General features: G+C 39.9%; 1 protein-coding gene across 10 annotated transcripts in view; it reads left to right on the top strand.

The window, feature by feature from the left end:
- LOC119022671 (vitamin D3 receptor A) overlaps positions 1-16555 on the top strand; it is an 80797-nt gene that overhangs the window by 34029 nt on the left and 30213 nt on the right. For 6 of the 10 annotated variants that reach the window (XM_037103814.1, XM_037103820.1, XM_037103818.1 and 3 more), the window contains one exon: positions 15875-16022. In XM_037103814.1, coding sequence (XP_036959709.1) covers positions 15875-16022 — 148 coding nt within the window. The other 4 variants (XM_037103821.1, XM_037103822.1, XM_037103823.1 and 1 more) reach the window with 4 other exon arrangements.

Consider the following 16555-nt stretch of genomic DNA (forward strand, 5'->3'; position numbering starts at 1 on the left):
CCTTTCCTCTGTCCCTTTTCCTTATTTTGTGGATTTTTAAAAAAGACTTTGAACCTCATTCACATTTCTCCATCTGCTTCTTTCTACTACTTGCCCTGCCTTTCAGATTTTCCCTTTTTTTTTAAATTTACGTTTTCATCTTCACTTTCCCCCCATTTTTCCCTCTAAACATTCTACATTGTTTGTCCCACACTCGTTCCCTCCACTCCCTTCTCTGTCTCTCACCCTTCCTCTCATTCCCTTTCCTCATGTCACTGATGGTTTGTACTATATTTGTGGAGTTTGACCTCAACCCGCACACTCCAATTAACAGATTAACCATTAACTTAGAGGTTTCACCTTGTTGGCCCTTTGCCCCCACTCCTCGTCATCACTGACACAGCTACAGGCTGCGTGTGTTTTTGCTGCATCAAATATGTGAGTTTTGTTGAAGGGAGAGGAAGAGAATAAGAGGAAGTTATTGGTGTGGTGGGAGGAAACAGTCAAGGTGTACAGGAAGTGGCAAATCGTGGGAGCGTAGGGAGTATCAATGAATGTCCGAATCACTGAAGCGGCTAAAGAGTTAAACCAGAGGAGGGAGGGCAGAAGAAGAGCCTGAAGTGGGATTTATACCTCTGCACCCTGCAGGGAGATTTTGTCTGGAGGAGTGTCGACTGTGAGCTACTGTGTTTGGCTGCTGGGAGGAAAATGGAGGAAGCTCTTTCATAGTAGTAAAAGATCAGTGGTAGCTGCCCATGCTTCTGGGTTTGGTAAGGTGTCATGTTGTTTCCTTGTATCAGATATTATTCATCTTTTTTGGTTTATTCACCAAAAGCAGATGAAGTTAATCAATTTCAGTGTTATTTTGCATAAGGAAGTGTCTTTATTAATTGTTTGGTAATGTTAAAATTACGTGCACGCACAAGCTATTTATTTTTAGAGGGACATGAGGATGAAAGATAAACGATATAGAGAATGGTAATAATATCTAAAAGAGGGTATTTCCTTCGCAATCAATTGAATTGTGTTTTTAATCATTGAGTCATAACATAATCAGTATGACTCATGACAGGATATGTCATCAAATGATTCAGTGTATTTTAATAGGCATTTTCTGTTGTGATTACTCTGTTTTGCAAAAGAATCAGCATGCATATTGAGGACAAGAATAGAATTCACCAAAACCAAACCAGACGAGAATTAACCAGAAAATCAAAACAGAAAAATAGAGATGGTTAGAAACTGACAAACAAACAGACATCAGTTGGACTTCATGTTGGCTGTAAATTCTGTTCCTGTCTATTCAGTCTCCAATTTCTCCCCGTTAGTTGAAGTTGTATAACAGACTAAGTAAAAGACTAAGACTAAGCATTTTTTGACAAACTGTCTGCTAACTTGACTAACTCAGCATACTGGTTCAATATTCTGTATTTTGAAGGCTTTTTTGAAGTGGCCCATGAGTGTGTTAAGCAATCAATAGCCTGATAAGGAAGGCACTGGTTTGAGAAAATACATGTTAGTATGCATTCGATAACAGTATAAAATTCTCTATATAAACTGCATTTATACTCCTCATATCAGCCATAACCAGAAGCAGAAGGGTTACAACAGAAAACAAAGTAGCCAGTGAGGTCCATGACCTGGTTTGTATTCACTGTACTCGTCAGAATTAATGTACCAGTCCTCACTCAATCACCATGTCACTAGGGCCCCTCTCAGTCCAGAGGAGACTGACAGCCTTCCAAATCATTACCTGTTTAGACCTTGTCATTCTGTACACAACAATGGAAAGTCAAACAATAGATCATTTTCAAATGGGAACTTTTGTCAGAGAAAACTGAATTGAAATAAATAAAACAACATAATAAATCTACATACAACTGATTTGGCATGACATAAAACCAAGAAAAGGAATGCCAAATCTGACAATGCGTGGGCTAGAACTGGCATAACAGTTTGCTCTGCCTTCCAACTGAGCTACTGTAACACTCTATGAGGAATATAAGCTTCTAAACATCGTTCTGTTTGTTCCATTATGTGCATAATGCTTTGTCCTCTTTCCTCAGGCCCAGAACAAACAGCCATACAGCCTTTTCTCTGTATTGTCAGTGTAATTAAAGTAATAGATTGTAGTTAGCGTGATATTTATTAGTCGGTTTGGTTGTGGATAGATGAATCCACATGTCCAGTTTGCTTTTGCAGAGCTGCTTGTTGTAACACGCGCACACACACGCACACACACGCACACACACGCACACACACACACACACACACACACACACACACACACACACACACACACACACACACACACACAAAGAGACCACACAGAAACGCTCTGTCCTGTCAGCTTCACTGGATGAATGCTCAGACAGCCTCTTCTCTCGCCTGAGTGAGGAGCAAGAAACAGGGAAACGGAGGCTTATACAGATCTTTAGAGAAAACAACTAATAACTTATCCTAATGTTGACACTGCATATTTAGCTTGGAGTCTGACTTTGAATCAGTCGGAGTGTGTGCTTAGGCCATATTTTATGTAATGAAAATGTTTCTCTGTGGAAGTGGTGGGTGGGCTTCTCGGCAAGAACAAGGTCATATTTGATGTTATTTTTGCTATATATATTTACCCAGGAACATAAAATTAATTAATTGAATGTGGAATGTTTTAATGCGTGTACAGTTTGACTCACGTGGAATAGCTGAGAAACATTTTCTTCTCTGTGGACATACACCAATCTGACATATACCACTGGTGTTCTGTGTCTCCACCTCTGTCTGCTATTCACAGATCACAGTTTACGTCAGCAGAGATCTGGCCTGAATTATACCCCCTATTAATGTGTTATTTGTTTTATTTGGCCCACCCCAGAGTGAAGGCCAGTGTATCTTTAAAACCTACTGTTGTTTCTCTGACAAAAACAAGTCAAGTATTCAGCCTTCATCAATTTAATCCTCTGAAGTTTTCTATTTATACAGTGAAAATGTAGCATTTTACGTTTGTAAACAGTGTAAAACATGCTATATGCTATATACTACTGCTAACGCTACAGTTTTAGGAAATGATATATCCCTGCATTGACAACAGTGTTCAGTGGGGTGTCACTGTGACACAAGACCTCAGATCTTAATGAATGAAGCTTTGGTAGTGAACTTGTAACCAGTTTTTTATTTTGTTGTCGAAATGTGTCATCATTATATTCAGGTCACAGTAACAGTATTCTTTGGTACTGACGGTGAAATGGTCCTTTAAGCACATCGAAAGCAGAGTCTTACTGGCGTGCATCATCAGCCTGTTTGTGTGTGGATGGATTCCTACTTTGACTCTGCATGACATGATGTCCAGTCAGTCACCTGGTGTACTCAGTCATATATTCGAGGTCAGCAATTGACAAGAATGTATTGATCAGTGATGAGTGAGCCTCAGCTTAGCTGTGCGTGCACACAGTCGTGTCCAGCTATAGATCTGGTTTGGAAATTTTACATTCAGCACAATTAGAGACAGTGTAAACATCCTGAAAGCATACACTACAAATATATACAGCCTTCAGCTGTACAGTATTACATGAACTCTTCTGTAGTTGGACTTGTGCCCAGAACACTTCAGTATGTACATCTCACATGCCTTTATTTGCTTTGAATTCCTACAAAACAAAATGAATCACACTTAGAAGATGAATGGGCTAGGAACGTGTTGTCTGTCAGAGTGTAGTAAGTACATTACAGCTTCAGTTCCTCAGCCACCAAAATGAAACTGTCAGGAACAGCACTGGGTAGATCACTTGACACCCTCAGGCGCAGCACAGACTTTGTGCAACCCACTTCATTAAAAGGAAACCACTGTAAACAATGACGATTATTTTCAGACAGTCACACTTACGAAACCAAAAAGTTGTGTGACATAGTAGCATGAGGGTGGCACTTGAAGAAAGCTCATGTTGCATGTAATGGAAAGAATTGACCTTTATGATTTTGTTCCGTCTGTCCACGCTTTCCTCTTTATTTTTCTTTTATATCTATATTTTATTTGAACATGTGTCCTCATTATCTTCCTTTCTGCATTTCTGGTTCCCTTCTCCAGACTTTTTCTTTCCTTCTCCGCTCTCTCTCTCTCTCTCACTTTCTCCTTTCATTCCTCTCTTCCCGCCGTAATTTTTTTTCATTACTTCATTCCTTTCTTTACAAGCTCCTCTCTGTCTCTGCCTCTCTTCCCCTCGCTCCTCCCTCTCTGTCTCCTTGTCAGTCTGCCAAGAGCCTGACGGCCTGTTCGTTTTCATCGTCTGCCTAGAAAACAAGGTCTAAAGTTCAAAGCTGCTGTTGTGGATTGGCGGCTGTAGAGGGAACACCGAAGGAGGCCGGCCCTGGGTCAGAACACATTTAAATATCGTCTTAAATAGATGGAATTTTAATCTTATCAGACATTGCATTTCCATTTCGGTACATGTAGTCACTTGTAAATTAGGTGAATAAAGTAGGGAGATTGATTACTAGGTGAATAGGAGGCAGGAGAGGAGTAAGAGGAGATGAGTCAGAAGTACAAATCTAGTGTACTTTCTGAATTTTTTATTTTTTTATTTTTTGTTGCATTGAGCCTTAAAAGGGGAGACTTGTGAGATATCTTAAGAATGGTACTTTTTGTGAGTGTTTTTTAAATCTGAGTGTATTTCAGTTGGCTAGTCATTTCACTTCCCAGCAGCCTGCCAGTTCTGTATACCCACAGTGCTCACATGTTTGTGATTTAATTTCATTAACATATTATTCATTTGCACAGCTGGGTTGTTACGGGCTGTTCCCATGTTGGAAATGTCCGTGTTTGTGTGCTTCCACCTGCACCATTAAGAGATGAATTGAGAGGGAGAGTGAGGCACCTGTATTTATCCCAGCTCAGCTTTCTCCAGCCCCTCCCCTGTTATCGTAGCGTCTGTATAAAAAACCTGCCCACTTGGTTGTACATAAGCTGCCACACCGTACAGACAGTTATCAGCATCTTCAGCAGTTTCCTGCTGGTGAGTGGGCGTGTGTGAAGGAGATAAAAAAAAAAAAACCTGATTTGGTTCTGCTGCTATGCTGGGGAGAAAGGAAGGATCAGCACCTTCAAGTGGAGCCTGTATTTGTAGTAAATGCACAGAGAGGTTTTATGCTGCATGTGCATTAGAGCATGTTGAGGAAGTTAATAATTTGTTAGTGACACACCATACAAACATACTTTTTCTTGTATCGGTGAAATTATAGCCTATAAATAAAGGCAATAATACAAAGCCAATTGCTGTCATTGACTTGTGGTGTGCACCTTTGCAGTTGGTTTGTGATATGTGTCAAAAAAGAAAGAAGAGGAAGAAACTGCACACAATGCGTGTTCTGCGAGGGTTCAGAGGAGGGATATCCTACAAGTTTAACACAAAAATCCTAAGTTATTCCCAAGTATAGTAAATCATCCATCTTTGCTCCGTAAATCCCAGCATCTTTTAGCACCTCTCTTATCCTCAGGTGTGCCTAAACTATAGTTTACTTATTTTTTTATATTATGAATATATTATTGGCTATCTTATTGGTATCAGACATGAGAAGTGGGTTATCGGTTATTAATTGGTTATATCAACTGAAAAAGATTGCGTAACTAAATACATATCTTTCTGTTTAGAAAGAAAACAACCTTTACAGATAAAGATCACACTGAAATCCATTTCAAATGGTTTGATTCGATGTGGACAGTCTGTTTGATACGTTGTGCAGTAGCTTTGTGATTAAGCCTTATCCAAATTGGTTGTTGTGGGGGTGGCTTAATTGCAAGACTGTGTTTGAGTGTATTTGTGCATGTGTCAGGGGGTGCGCCACATTCCAGCCAATCATGTCGGTCCCTCTGTGTAGCTTACTTCTGCAGCCAATGGGGACACTCCATCTTCTTTCAAACGGCCACGCACACACATACAGTACTCGAACACACAGACGCTATCTCAGAACCCCTCCTTTCTTTTAATGGCCTCAGAATCATTGTGGGATTGTTATGGCATCTGTTTGTACGAATTAAAGCTCTTGTGACCTCACTGTATCGTACAGTACTGTACTGAATCACACTATAGACACTATGATAGTGTCTTTCATTTCTAATTTTTATTCATTTACACACATTAAGCCATGACTGTCTTAGTGTGTGGTAGTATTTCAAATTCTCTGCATGTTTCTATGCAATTCTTATATTTTTATATGATATACAGAGAGGTGATTTTGTCTCCATTTATAATATGAGGGACAAAAAGTAAAATCTAGTAGATAGTTAGACTGGACTGAAGGCTGTTTTGGGAGCATACCTGTGGACCTGCTTTAATCTCTCCATAACAGGCTGTTGGCTTCAAACTCAAAGACCCAAGACCTGTTGCTTTCATCTTTGTGTCCCACACTGAGGTTTTGACCCAGAGTAGGTTGTTGGGGTTTACATGCTCACATGCTACTCCTCTGTGATTTCTAAACTTACCTTTGATGAGGATTTACAGTAAAGAGCCAAAATGGGGAACTGAATACCTGGGGACTTGTAGGAAGAAAAAACACCGTGCTCAAACTCAATTTTGCTTGTGATGTTGTGACTACCCAGCTCAGTTAACAAATCAAGACAAGCCCGAGGATGGAAGAGCCAGAATTCTGTGTGTAACATCAACGTGTGGATATTTACAGAGCTGATTTGTTTTTTTGTTGTTTTTTTTTTTAGCGTGTGTGTGCGTGCTAAGCTCTGGCCCGGCTGCCGCTTTGTTGTATTGCACTGGACTGGGGTTTATTGCTGTTAGCTGTTAGTGAGGCCCACTGTGAGGCAGCTGGTGGTAAAAGTAGGCCATGCTCCCTGTTGTGCCTCCTATAGAGTGAACCCCTCTATACGCAACAGATTCCGTTTCCTATGGCACCCTCATATACCGAGCCTTATACAGGGCTGGGCAGTGCTGGGTTACTGCTTTGAAGAGAAACTATGCGAAGGGAGGGACTGAGAGTGAGACTCGACAGAAAGGAAATGTAGGTGGAAAATACTGTGTTGAACTACTCGGCCTGAAATTCTTATGAAGGACAGCCCACCTGAGAGAGCGGAGAGGGAGAGTAGGCTTGTCCGGTCTAATTTTAACTTTGGTTTACAGTTTGCTGCATGTAGCTGTATTATGTTGGAAAATATAAAAGATTAAAGTGAAATTGGTTTAGATTTGATAAATGCAGGACTTACAGACTCACATCAGGACATCCACTTCAAAATATCAGTGGGTGGTCTTTAAATTCCTCTCTGATGTATCGAAATGTTGCGCAGCATGTCCAGCTTTGAGTCCCACCAATATTTGGATCAAACTGTAGCTACTAGGGCTGCAACAAAGTATTATTTTCATTGTCATTATTGAGAAATCTGCTGATTATTTTCATGATTAAGTTGTAGTCTATAAAGTGTCAAATTCCAAGTTACTTTCCAATGACAAGGAAAACATGCAAATTCTCACATTTAAGAAACCAGAGTTCCAATTTGAATCAAATTTTATATATATATAAAAAATATAATATAGGTATTTGGTTCCTGTTTTGGCTCTTTACTGTAAATCCTCATCAAAGGTAAGTTAAGAGAACACAGAGGAGTAGCATGTGAGCATGTAGACCCCAACAACCTGCCTTGGGTCAAAACCTCAGTATGGGACACAAAGATGAAAGCAACAAGTCTTTGTCATCTTCTCAGCAGAATTCCAAAAGATGTATTTCCATCTTCAGTGTAGTTCTAACTGAACATACATCTTCTTCTTTTCTATAAGCTGGCAGCAATTTAAACAAAGAGTATCCTCCTTCAGACAATGCTGTGATATTTTATTGATCCCTGTGGGGAAATTGTCTTTTCTCTTGCCACCTCCACTGGGAGGTTAGAGGTCAGGGTCATCCACGGAGCAGCAGACCTGCAGCTGGTTGAGGTTTGGGTGCAGTAGTTCAGGGACACTATTGCAGTGCAGACAAATGGTGGTATGATGGTGTGAACTCAGGTCCTCAGTTAAGGGAATCTCTTAAACCTTTGTGTTTCCATGTCACCAGTTCAAACCACTTCAACAGCATGTGGCCACTCTGTAAACATTTGATAAGAAAGGCGGGAAAGGCTCGAGTCAAACAAGACCGCTGGATGCTCTGTTAGTGAATTAAAGTACAGGATTTTAAAGATATTTTAAGGAAAACAAAATGGGGGTGGTGAGTGTGACTCAGTGTTTCTGTACACAAACCTCCCCTCTCCATCTATACTCAGCTTTTTGTTCAGCAACTTCGACACATTTTTCTTCGCAAAAAAATACACAATAGTTAGTTTTGTTGACCCATAGTTTCTGAAAGCATTTTCTCTGTTTCCAAGAAAACAGCACATCCTGGTTCAAGATCATCATTAATTATCAGGCTCGGTGTCGGTGTTGTAATGACAAAACACTCAATCATGGTGGTTATTTTCAATGGTTCTGGTGCAGGTTAATCCATACATTGATAAATCCATGTCATACTCCATTTAACAGAAAGCCTTACACACAGTAACACATACACACTAGCTCAGAGGCTGGTTGTCCAAGCCTCCTCAAGTTTCATAGCATAATGCATACATTATATACTAATCCTTATATATTGGACATGTTTCTCTGTCCTCCTCCTCACTCAGGTAGTCTTGTTGTTTTAGCAACTCATGGGCTGCATAGGTTTCGCAAACTGGAACATCAGATTTATGATAGGAACGAACCATGACAACAAACACACGGCAGCAGTTTGACTGGCCTCCAAGGGGCACAGAAGAGGCTGGAGAGTAAAGAAAAGCAGGCAGAAAGGCACAAGAGGGCTACATGGAAATGTTGTAAGAGGTATAACAGCTCCTGCACTGGCTGCGGTGGCTTTGTCTATGTTTGTAGGGCACTTACCAACTCATTAGGGACTGTTTATTGGGCATCAATGTGACATTCATTGGTATAATTGCTGGTATATATTTTTCACTTCGTAGTGCACAGTTAAGAACTAAGAACAAACATTTTCATATTGTTGAATTTGAACTTTTTCATGCATTCATGTTAAGGATTTGGTGTTTCTTTCCTCTTAACTCACATCTGCTGAAAAGCCTCTCAAACGGCATTAAGTAGCATTATTTTACTTAATGCTTTAAAGAAATGTATATGAAATGTCATCTTCTGTGTTATAATTAAGCGTATAAGTTGTTGTCATTAATGTGCAGTCGGAACATGTGAAAGTTCTTGGTGATGTGTTTGCTACGATGCATCACACAATTCACTAAAGAGGACAAAATAACTAAAAACATGTTTTTTGTTTGGGCAACAAGTACCTCTCCAGAAGCTTTCAGCACAGCGTTTTATTCACTTGCACAGGCTGGTCCTGCTTTTATTTATGTTTGAGAGTGCTGTTTTTAAACAGACTTGGCTGTTTTCTGAAGCATTTTCTGAATTGAATGCTTCCTGCAACTGTGCTGAAAGAGAAGCTCTTCTCCTTCTCTCCTTCAGTGAATGTTTCACACTGAATGGTGACAAGGTCTTAATGTTTTGCCTCATGGGACTAAGTGTTTACATGTGGGGATTTGGATTTACATGCCAGATTGCAGTCACATGCACTGCTCTCTTCTCTGAAGAAACAACAGACTGAGTGGCTCAGCTGTAATCCGGCCCTGATGATCCCTCTCACTAAATGTTTCATCTGTTGACATTAGATGTCACTTGTAGCTGACTCTGCTTAGCTTTCACAGCACCATGAACACATCTTTACAGGCGGGGGTGGAGGGACATTGAGGGAAAGGATTGGAGAATCTAACAAAGAAGAGGAATGAAACATATTTTAGATGGGATGAGAGGCAAGAGTGCATTGACTGTTGTTGCCTTGACACCAGATATCTGACTGTGCCAGTGTTTCATAGCTAAAAAGTTAATTCTGTTTCAGTACAGTGGTTATAAAGAATAAAACCTCAATGCTCCTGTACACGTTTTGTCATGAAAGAAAACAACTATTTGATGCTTTTACATTTGATTCCACAACTAAGATCCAGATTTTGTCTTTTGCCTTTTCTGTTCTCCTAACTCACCAGTCTGCATATGCACATCCTCAGGACATGACTCTGAAGGGGGAATTCATCTCGTGGACTGTATTTAGTCAAAGTTGTTGAAAGTCTAAAAGTTTGCAGAAGTCAGTTTTCGGTCTTCAGTATTTGGGAACAGTATTGATGTAGCATTGGATTTTTTTGTTGTGTGTCAACTCCAGCAAGGCCTTCAGGTGCAGTAAGTGATGGGAGTCTTGATGATGTGAATGGGCAATACTGGTTGAACAGTGGTGCGGCTAGCTTGACAAAACAACACAGATCTAATTGTACATTATAAACAAGCTGTCCATGGGCAGTCAGATTGCTAATTATGAACCTAAATCAGCTCTTCTTCAGAGAGACTGGAAGTTACTATATGGAGGTAGTCTGCTGTGATATCAGCACCAAGAAAAACTGCACACACCTTAACTCTTAAATCACACATTTATATGACTTTATAGTGGTGTGGGTTGTTTTGTAGAATATATATCTGTCATGATATCACATTTCTTTTGTGAATTGCTTGCTATCCAAATAAAGATGCTGTTGATAATCATCTCAAATATGCAGATGAATGTGTAGCTCTTATTGGGGGAAAAAAAGGAAACAAGTAAAATTAAGGTTTCTACTTACACACTTACACACTGAAAGAACTGTAATAATGCATGGCTAAAGACTTACAGTGGTGTATAACTTCTGCCTTCCTGTAATAACACCATAATGAAACAGGAGGCTTTACAGTATATGCATGAGTAAGAGTAATATAGTTACTAAGAATTACTGTCAGCTCTTACTAATGGTGTTTACAAGTGTGCCTAGAGGGTAACAGGGTCCGAATGAGTAACACTAAAATCATACTAATCTCTTTTTGAACCTGTGTATCTATTTTTCCCCTCTCTCGCTCTCTCGCTCTCTTGCTCTCTTGCTCTCTTGCTCTCTCTCTTGCTCTCTCTCTCTCTCTCTGAATGAAAATGGATCCGTGAAGAATCCATTATACATAGCTGAATTCTGTTTTGTCCTGCAACGTTGCCTCTCTTGTTGCTCCCAGGTCACTTCCAATTTGTTTTGTTGGCGTGGATGTCATATTAACTGGTGTCTGCATCAAAATAAGCATGGAAATTGAATACATTAACAAAAAATATACAGCAGAACCTGATTAAGTGGGACTGAATGTCCCGATCAAGTATTTCAGGCTCAAAACTCAATACAAGTCTTGATGTGGCCGTATCTTTTATAAAGTGTAGTTATCACATAAAGCAAATGTTAATTAAAGATGTAACTGACACACTGATCATGACATAACAGATATTGCTAATAAATCTCACTACTTCATACTGAATATCGTGGATCAAAACAGTTAAGTATTTATAAATGTAATATATTGATGTTAGAGGAAAGAAAGATTAACTTGGAGAATGTGACTCCAGAAACTGATGTAACACGATCTAATGTAATGGAAATACTCACTCCACCCTGGTTGTACGGTGGTGTTACTGCGTTAACAATCGTTAGTTGTTAGCATCTGAGAGCAAGAAACTTATGTGAGTCCTAACCAAAAACTAAACTAACAAACCAGGACACGAGGACACAGGCCGGGAATTCATGAGAAGAAAACCGGACCAAGGAACAGACGAGAGACACAGGAATAGAACTGCCAAAGAGAGAGGGAAAGGGCAGCCTTACAAGGGCTACTGAAATGAAACACAGGTGTGCACAGAAAAACGAGACAGGAGGTAGAAAGTCACAAGACACATGCAGATACTAAAATGCAACAGGAAGCAACTCAAACCGTGACTAGATTAGATTTAAGGTGATACCAATCCATTGAAACATGCCCAGATCGGCTCAGGGCATCCGGTTTGAACACTTATCGATGGTTGACAGTTATACATGATTACGGTCAAAAAAGGAGTGTTTAAAAAAACCTAATCAAATGATGTTGCAAAAAGAAAACATTAATCATGATCATTTTGATTTGATGAACATCTTAATTGATTTGTTCAACTAAAGTAGGTTGACAGATATAGAGTTATATGTGAAGAGATAATTAATTAATTAATTGGTTAATCTATTTGTTGTCAACTGTTATTTCGATCACCGAGTAATAATTAATAATGATAATTGATTAATTGTTAGGGTCATCTGTATGGAAAAACAGTCAAAAGTCTTAGACTCCAGCTTCTTAATCATGACTTTTGTGGGTTTTGCTTTCCACTTTTATAACAGTAAACTGAATATCTTTTGGGTTTGGGATAAAACAAGTACATCATCCTTGGCCTTGGGAAACAATGATCAATATTTTTCACCATTTTCTGACATTTTGTAGCCCAAACAACTAATTGATGAATCAAGAAAACGCTGAACAGTTTAATGCTAAATGAAAATGATCATTGGTTGCAGCTCTCAACACCTATATAAAAAGTGTATGCATTTGATGCACAACAAAAATTGTTAAAGCAGTGGGGGGAGAGAGGAAGGAGTTTAGATACAATCACCTGTCAGACTGGTTCCCTATTCTCTACCTACTAATCATGCTGACTATAAATTAATAAAAGAGCTAATTATTAAGCAGTGTTACAAATGAGAAACGAGTGAGAGAAAAACACATAAAGGGGAAAAAAAGAGTGACGGAGAAGTGATTAAAGGTGAAATAACAGCAGAGTTGTTAATGACAGACCTGGAGCCTGTTCACACTGCTGTTAATCAGCAGCACTAATGAAAGTGCAGGTTGTTTTTGTGTTTTTTGGGAACGTTTGACATGCCGTCCCTCCACCTTTTTCATTATTCACCTGCTGTTTCCTGCATTAGTGAAAAAAGCTGTTTTTTTTGTGACAGGATGACTAATGGCGAGTGTGTTGTTTGTCTGTCCTGTCACGCACTCCTCTCCCACACATCCACCCCTACACACACTGAAACATGAAATCACCATTGTATGCTTGTGAATGAGAAACCCCGCTGTACTCTAAAGTAAACCACACACACACACACACACACACACACACACACACACACACACACACACGCCCTACTCCCTAGTCACTACATAGGCTGTCTAGCATAGACTATATAGGGAGCTCATCGGCAGAAAGAAAAACACACTTTCGGACGCTACTTGGGCACCGTTAATGACGTCAATACTGTCGCACAGTTGAAGCATGAATTGAAACCTCCATGCGTTCGTCCGCAGCACAATGCGTGATGGTAAATTTTGCTTGGTTACTGACCATCATTTGTACACTACTTTTCGCGACGCATTGTGGGATACTTTGAGTCCACTGTATAGGGTATAATATTTCCCACTAGACATTCGGACAGCACTACATAATGGCGTAGTCACTGTGTGGTGCACTATATAGGGAGTAGAGACAGATTTCGGACACAGCCTGTGTGTTGCTTCACGGTGTGGATGCATTCTGGGTTATTGATGCTACACAGCCAGTAGCTCCTTTCTCATGCATATGTGTGTGTTTTCCTGGGAAGTTATGCCGTAGCTTCATCTAGCCCAGATGTAATGAGAGCTAATGAGAGCATCCCACTATGTTTGTCTCCATCCTCCGCTTGTGTCCTCACCTACCTCCTTTCTTTCATTAATTCTCTCTCGTCAAATGCTGCTCCTCCACACCAGTCCTCCTTTCGCTTTGTCCTCAAATGACATTATCTGAGTCCTCCTTCTTTTGCACGTCAACTCCCCACAGGCTATATTCTGCAGCCACGTGATGCGTTTCCCCCCCTGCTGAGCCTGAGTTCGCTGCATGTACCCCCTCCTCTCTTTGTCCTCATTTTGTTGTCTTCCCCTCACATGACCTTCCCGTCTCTTACATACAGGATTTCTTCATAGTGTTATTGGTGTACATGCGCAGATGTCTTTCTCTGCACATACAGTAACAACACCATAAACCTTCTAACCATGTGTTTCTTTGCTGAACATTTCCATCTCTTTGTTACATTTGGAGGCTAGTATTAAATTCAAACAAATTTCCATTCAGCACATTGACATTCAGAGCATACCGAAGAGTGTGGTGGTGTAATATTACATCGTGCTTACTGTTCCCTTTTGATGAAAAGTATGAATTTAAACCAGGGCATATTTGAACTCTATTCTGTACTACTCGGCTTGAATGAAAAAAAAAAAAAGAATCCAACAAATAAAGCTGTCTCTTAAGTTTAAGTCATCGTTTTGCCCCTCCGATCAAAACAACCAGCATGTTTTTTTTCCGTAAGCACAACTGAAGTAACATCATATTAGGGCTCTTAAGAAGCCATTTTACTTTGCCTCTGATCAAAACAACCAGGTTTACTCCCCTTCTCATGTTTTCTTCTCCTGCAGCAAAAACTGAATAACACTGTATACGAGCTGTAAATAAGCCAATAAGCCGTCTTTAAATGAATATTAAGGGAAGAGACCCAGATATTATGCAGTATGAAACAGTTCCATGCATACAGGTGCACGTGCATACAGTCACTCCATCACATTGCCTTTGTCTTATGTTCTCTCATTAGCCTTGCTCAGTCAAAATTAATAAGAAATGACATATAAAGGGGTGTGGGCGTCGGCTGGTAGCTTAATGATTTGAGAAGGGTGTACTATATGAGCCTGGGCTCTTTCCCCGTGTTTCCTGTCTGTATCTTCTTTATGATCTATCCAATTGAATTGAATCCAATTCTTGAATGAATCAAATAAAAGCTTTTAAAGCAACACTATTTAACTACCTGGAAAAAGGTCATTAATGCTGAGTCCAAGCCCCACGTTGTCAAATACCCAAAGTTTCAGTATTGGATGACCTGGGGATGAGACTCAACAATCAAATATTTGTTTCAAAGTTACATTTTGTTGCTTTTAAATTACAAAATGGGTAATTTGTCAAAGGTTTCCTGATACTAACTTCAGCCCACTAAAACTGCTAATTATATTTTGTGTGTCTTCTTATAGGCTGATTTTTTTTCTTGCAAAGGCTTTATACAGTTTGGTCAGTTCAGCTGAAACATACTCATAAGATCACATCTGGTATTGTCAAAAGGATTGATACATATCGTTCCTCAAATTTTGAAACATTTTCAACACTCATCGTATATAGTGTCAGTACACCCACTTGAACCCACTCATCAAATTTACTATACACCGTTTCTGTTATCCTCCATAATTTCTCTCCTTTCCTTTTTGACTTCCTCAAATGTGGTTACCTCTTCAATCAGACTTCAGACAGAGGATCTTTGTGTACACATTGATATGGATTAGCTCACAGTCAGCCGGTGTGTGTTACTCTGCTGCTGTTTATTTCACAGGGGACGACCAGATGGTGTGAGTGTGTTTGGAAAAATGAGCACTGTAGAGAATATTTCATCTTGCCAGTATTAAATGCATCAGTCATTTCCTCCCCTTTTGATAAATGGCTCTCTTTCTGTCATTAATTCTTTTTCAAATTAACATTGTAGTTTCATGATTTTTAATATTCTGAGTGTGTGTGTGTGTATGTGTGTGCTTGTGTGTGTGTGTGTGACCATGCGTCTGCTGAGTCACTCAGCCAATAGCTGTGAGATGCAGAATGTGGCTGTCAGTGCCTTTTGCTAAATATGCTAATAGCCCGACACCTGTTTGTATAAGAAGAGGAAAACACACCCCTCCCCATCAAGCACTCGCTCTAACACTCCCACACAGCACCCGAGCAGTGGACAAGAACTGATTTGTAAGCTTTGTCCGAGGTTGTTCAAATTCATGGACGCGCAGAGGGACAGCCTGTGTCAGTCCCTCTTTTAATGTTTGCATGTCATTTCAAAACAAGGAGCAGGCCAGCAGTGTGAAACAAGCTCATAACTCTCTTCTGTTTTTTTTTTTCTTCTTTTCAACAGTGATGGAGCCCATGACGGTGACGACGTCGGTGGTCGGACCGGAGGAGTTTGACCGCAATGCCCCACGGATTTGTGGCGTGTGCGGCGACAAGGCCACTGGCTTCCATTTCAATGCCATGACGTGCGAAGGCTGCAAGGGTTTCTTCAGGTGGGTGTGGACCCTGAGTTCTATACACGTTTTTGTTTGGTTTGAGTGTTCTTTGGAGTTTTTAAGTGTTGTCTGCTGATGGGGTTAAATTAAGAGTGTGAGTTTGTGCGCTTCTCAAGTGTGAGGTGTTATTAGCCGCTGTCTCATGTGGAGGAAGTGTTACCAGTATGTATTCTGGACATTATATACTTAAAAACAGGATTTTTCTGTACTTTCTGTAAATTTCAAGACTGTCATTGCTCGTGCTCAGTTACAGTCAGTCTATTTTTCCTATTTTTTTGTCAGATAGAAAGGATGCAGATACTTTGTGTCAGTCTTTTCACTTTCACATAACTTTATATCAGTAATGCATAATGTATTAAACAAATGAGCAGCAATTATTTGTTTATCCCAAATTAGTTATTTATTTTTGAGATCAATGTTTTTGTCGAATATCAGCAATAACAAGTTATGTCATTGGCTGATTATTTTAGCCACTTCTCTTCAACATGTTGCCATTATTCAGAGGCAAATAAACATTGATAGGGGAGTAT

The sequence above is a fragment of the Acanthopagrus latus genome, chromosome 7 (assembly GCF_904848185.1).
Source record: "Acanthopagrus latus isolate v.2019 chromosome 7, fAcaLat1.1, whole genome shotgun sequence".
NCBI classification, from domain to species: Eukaryota; Metazoa; Chordata; class Actinopteri; order Spariformes; family Sparidae; genus Acanthopagrus; species Acanthopagrus latus.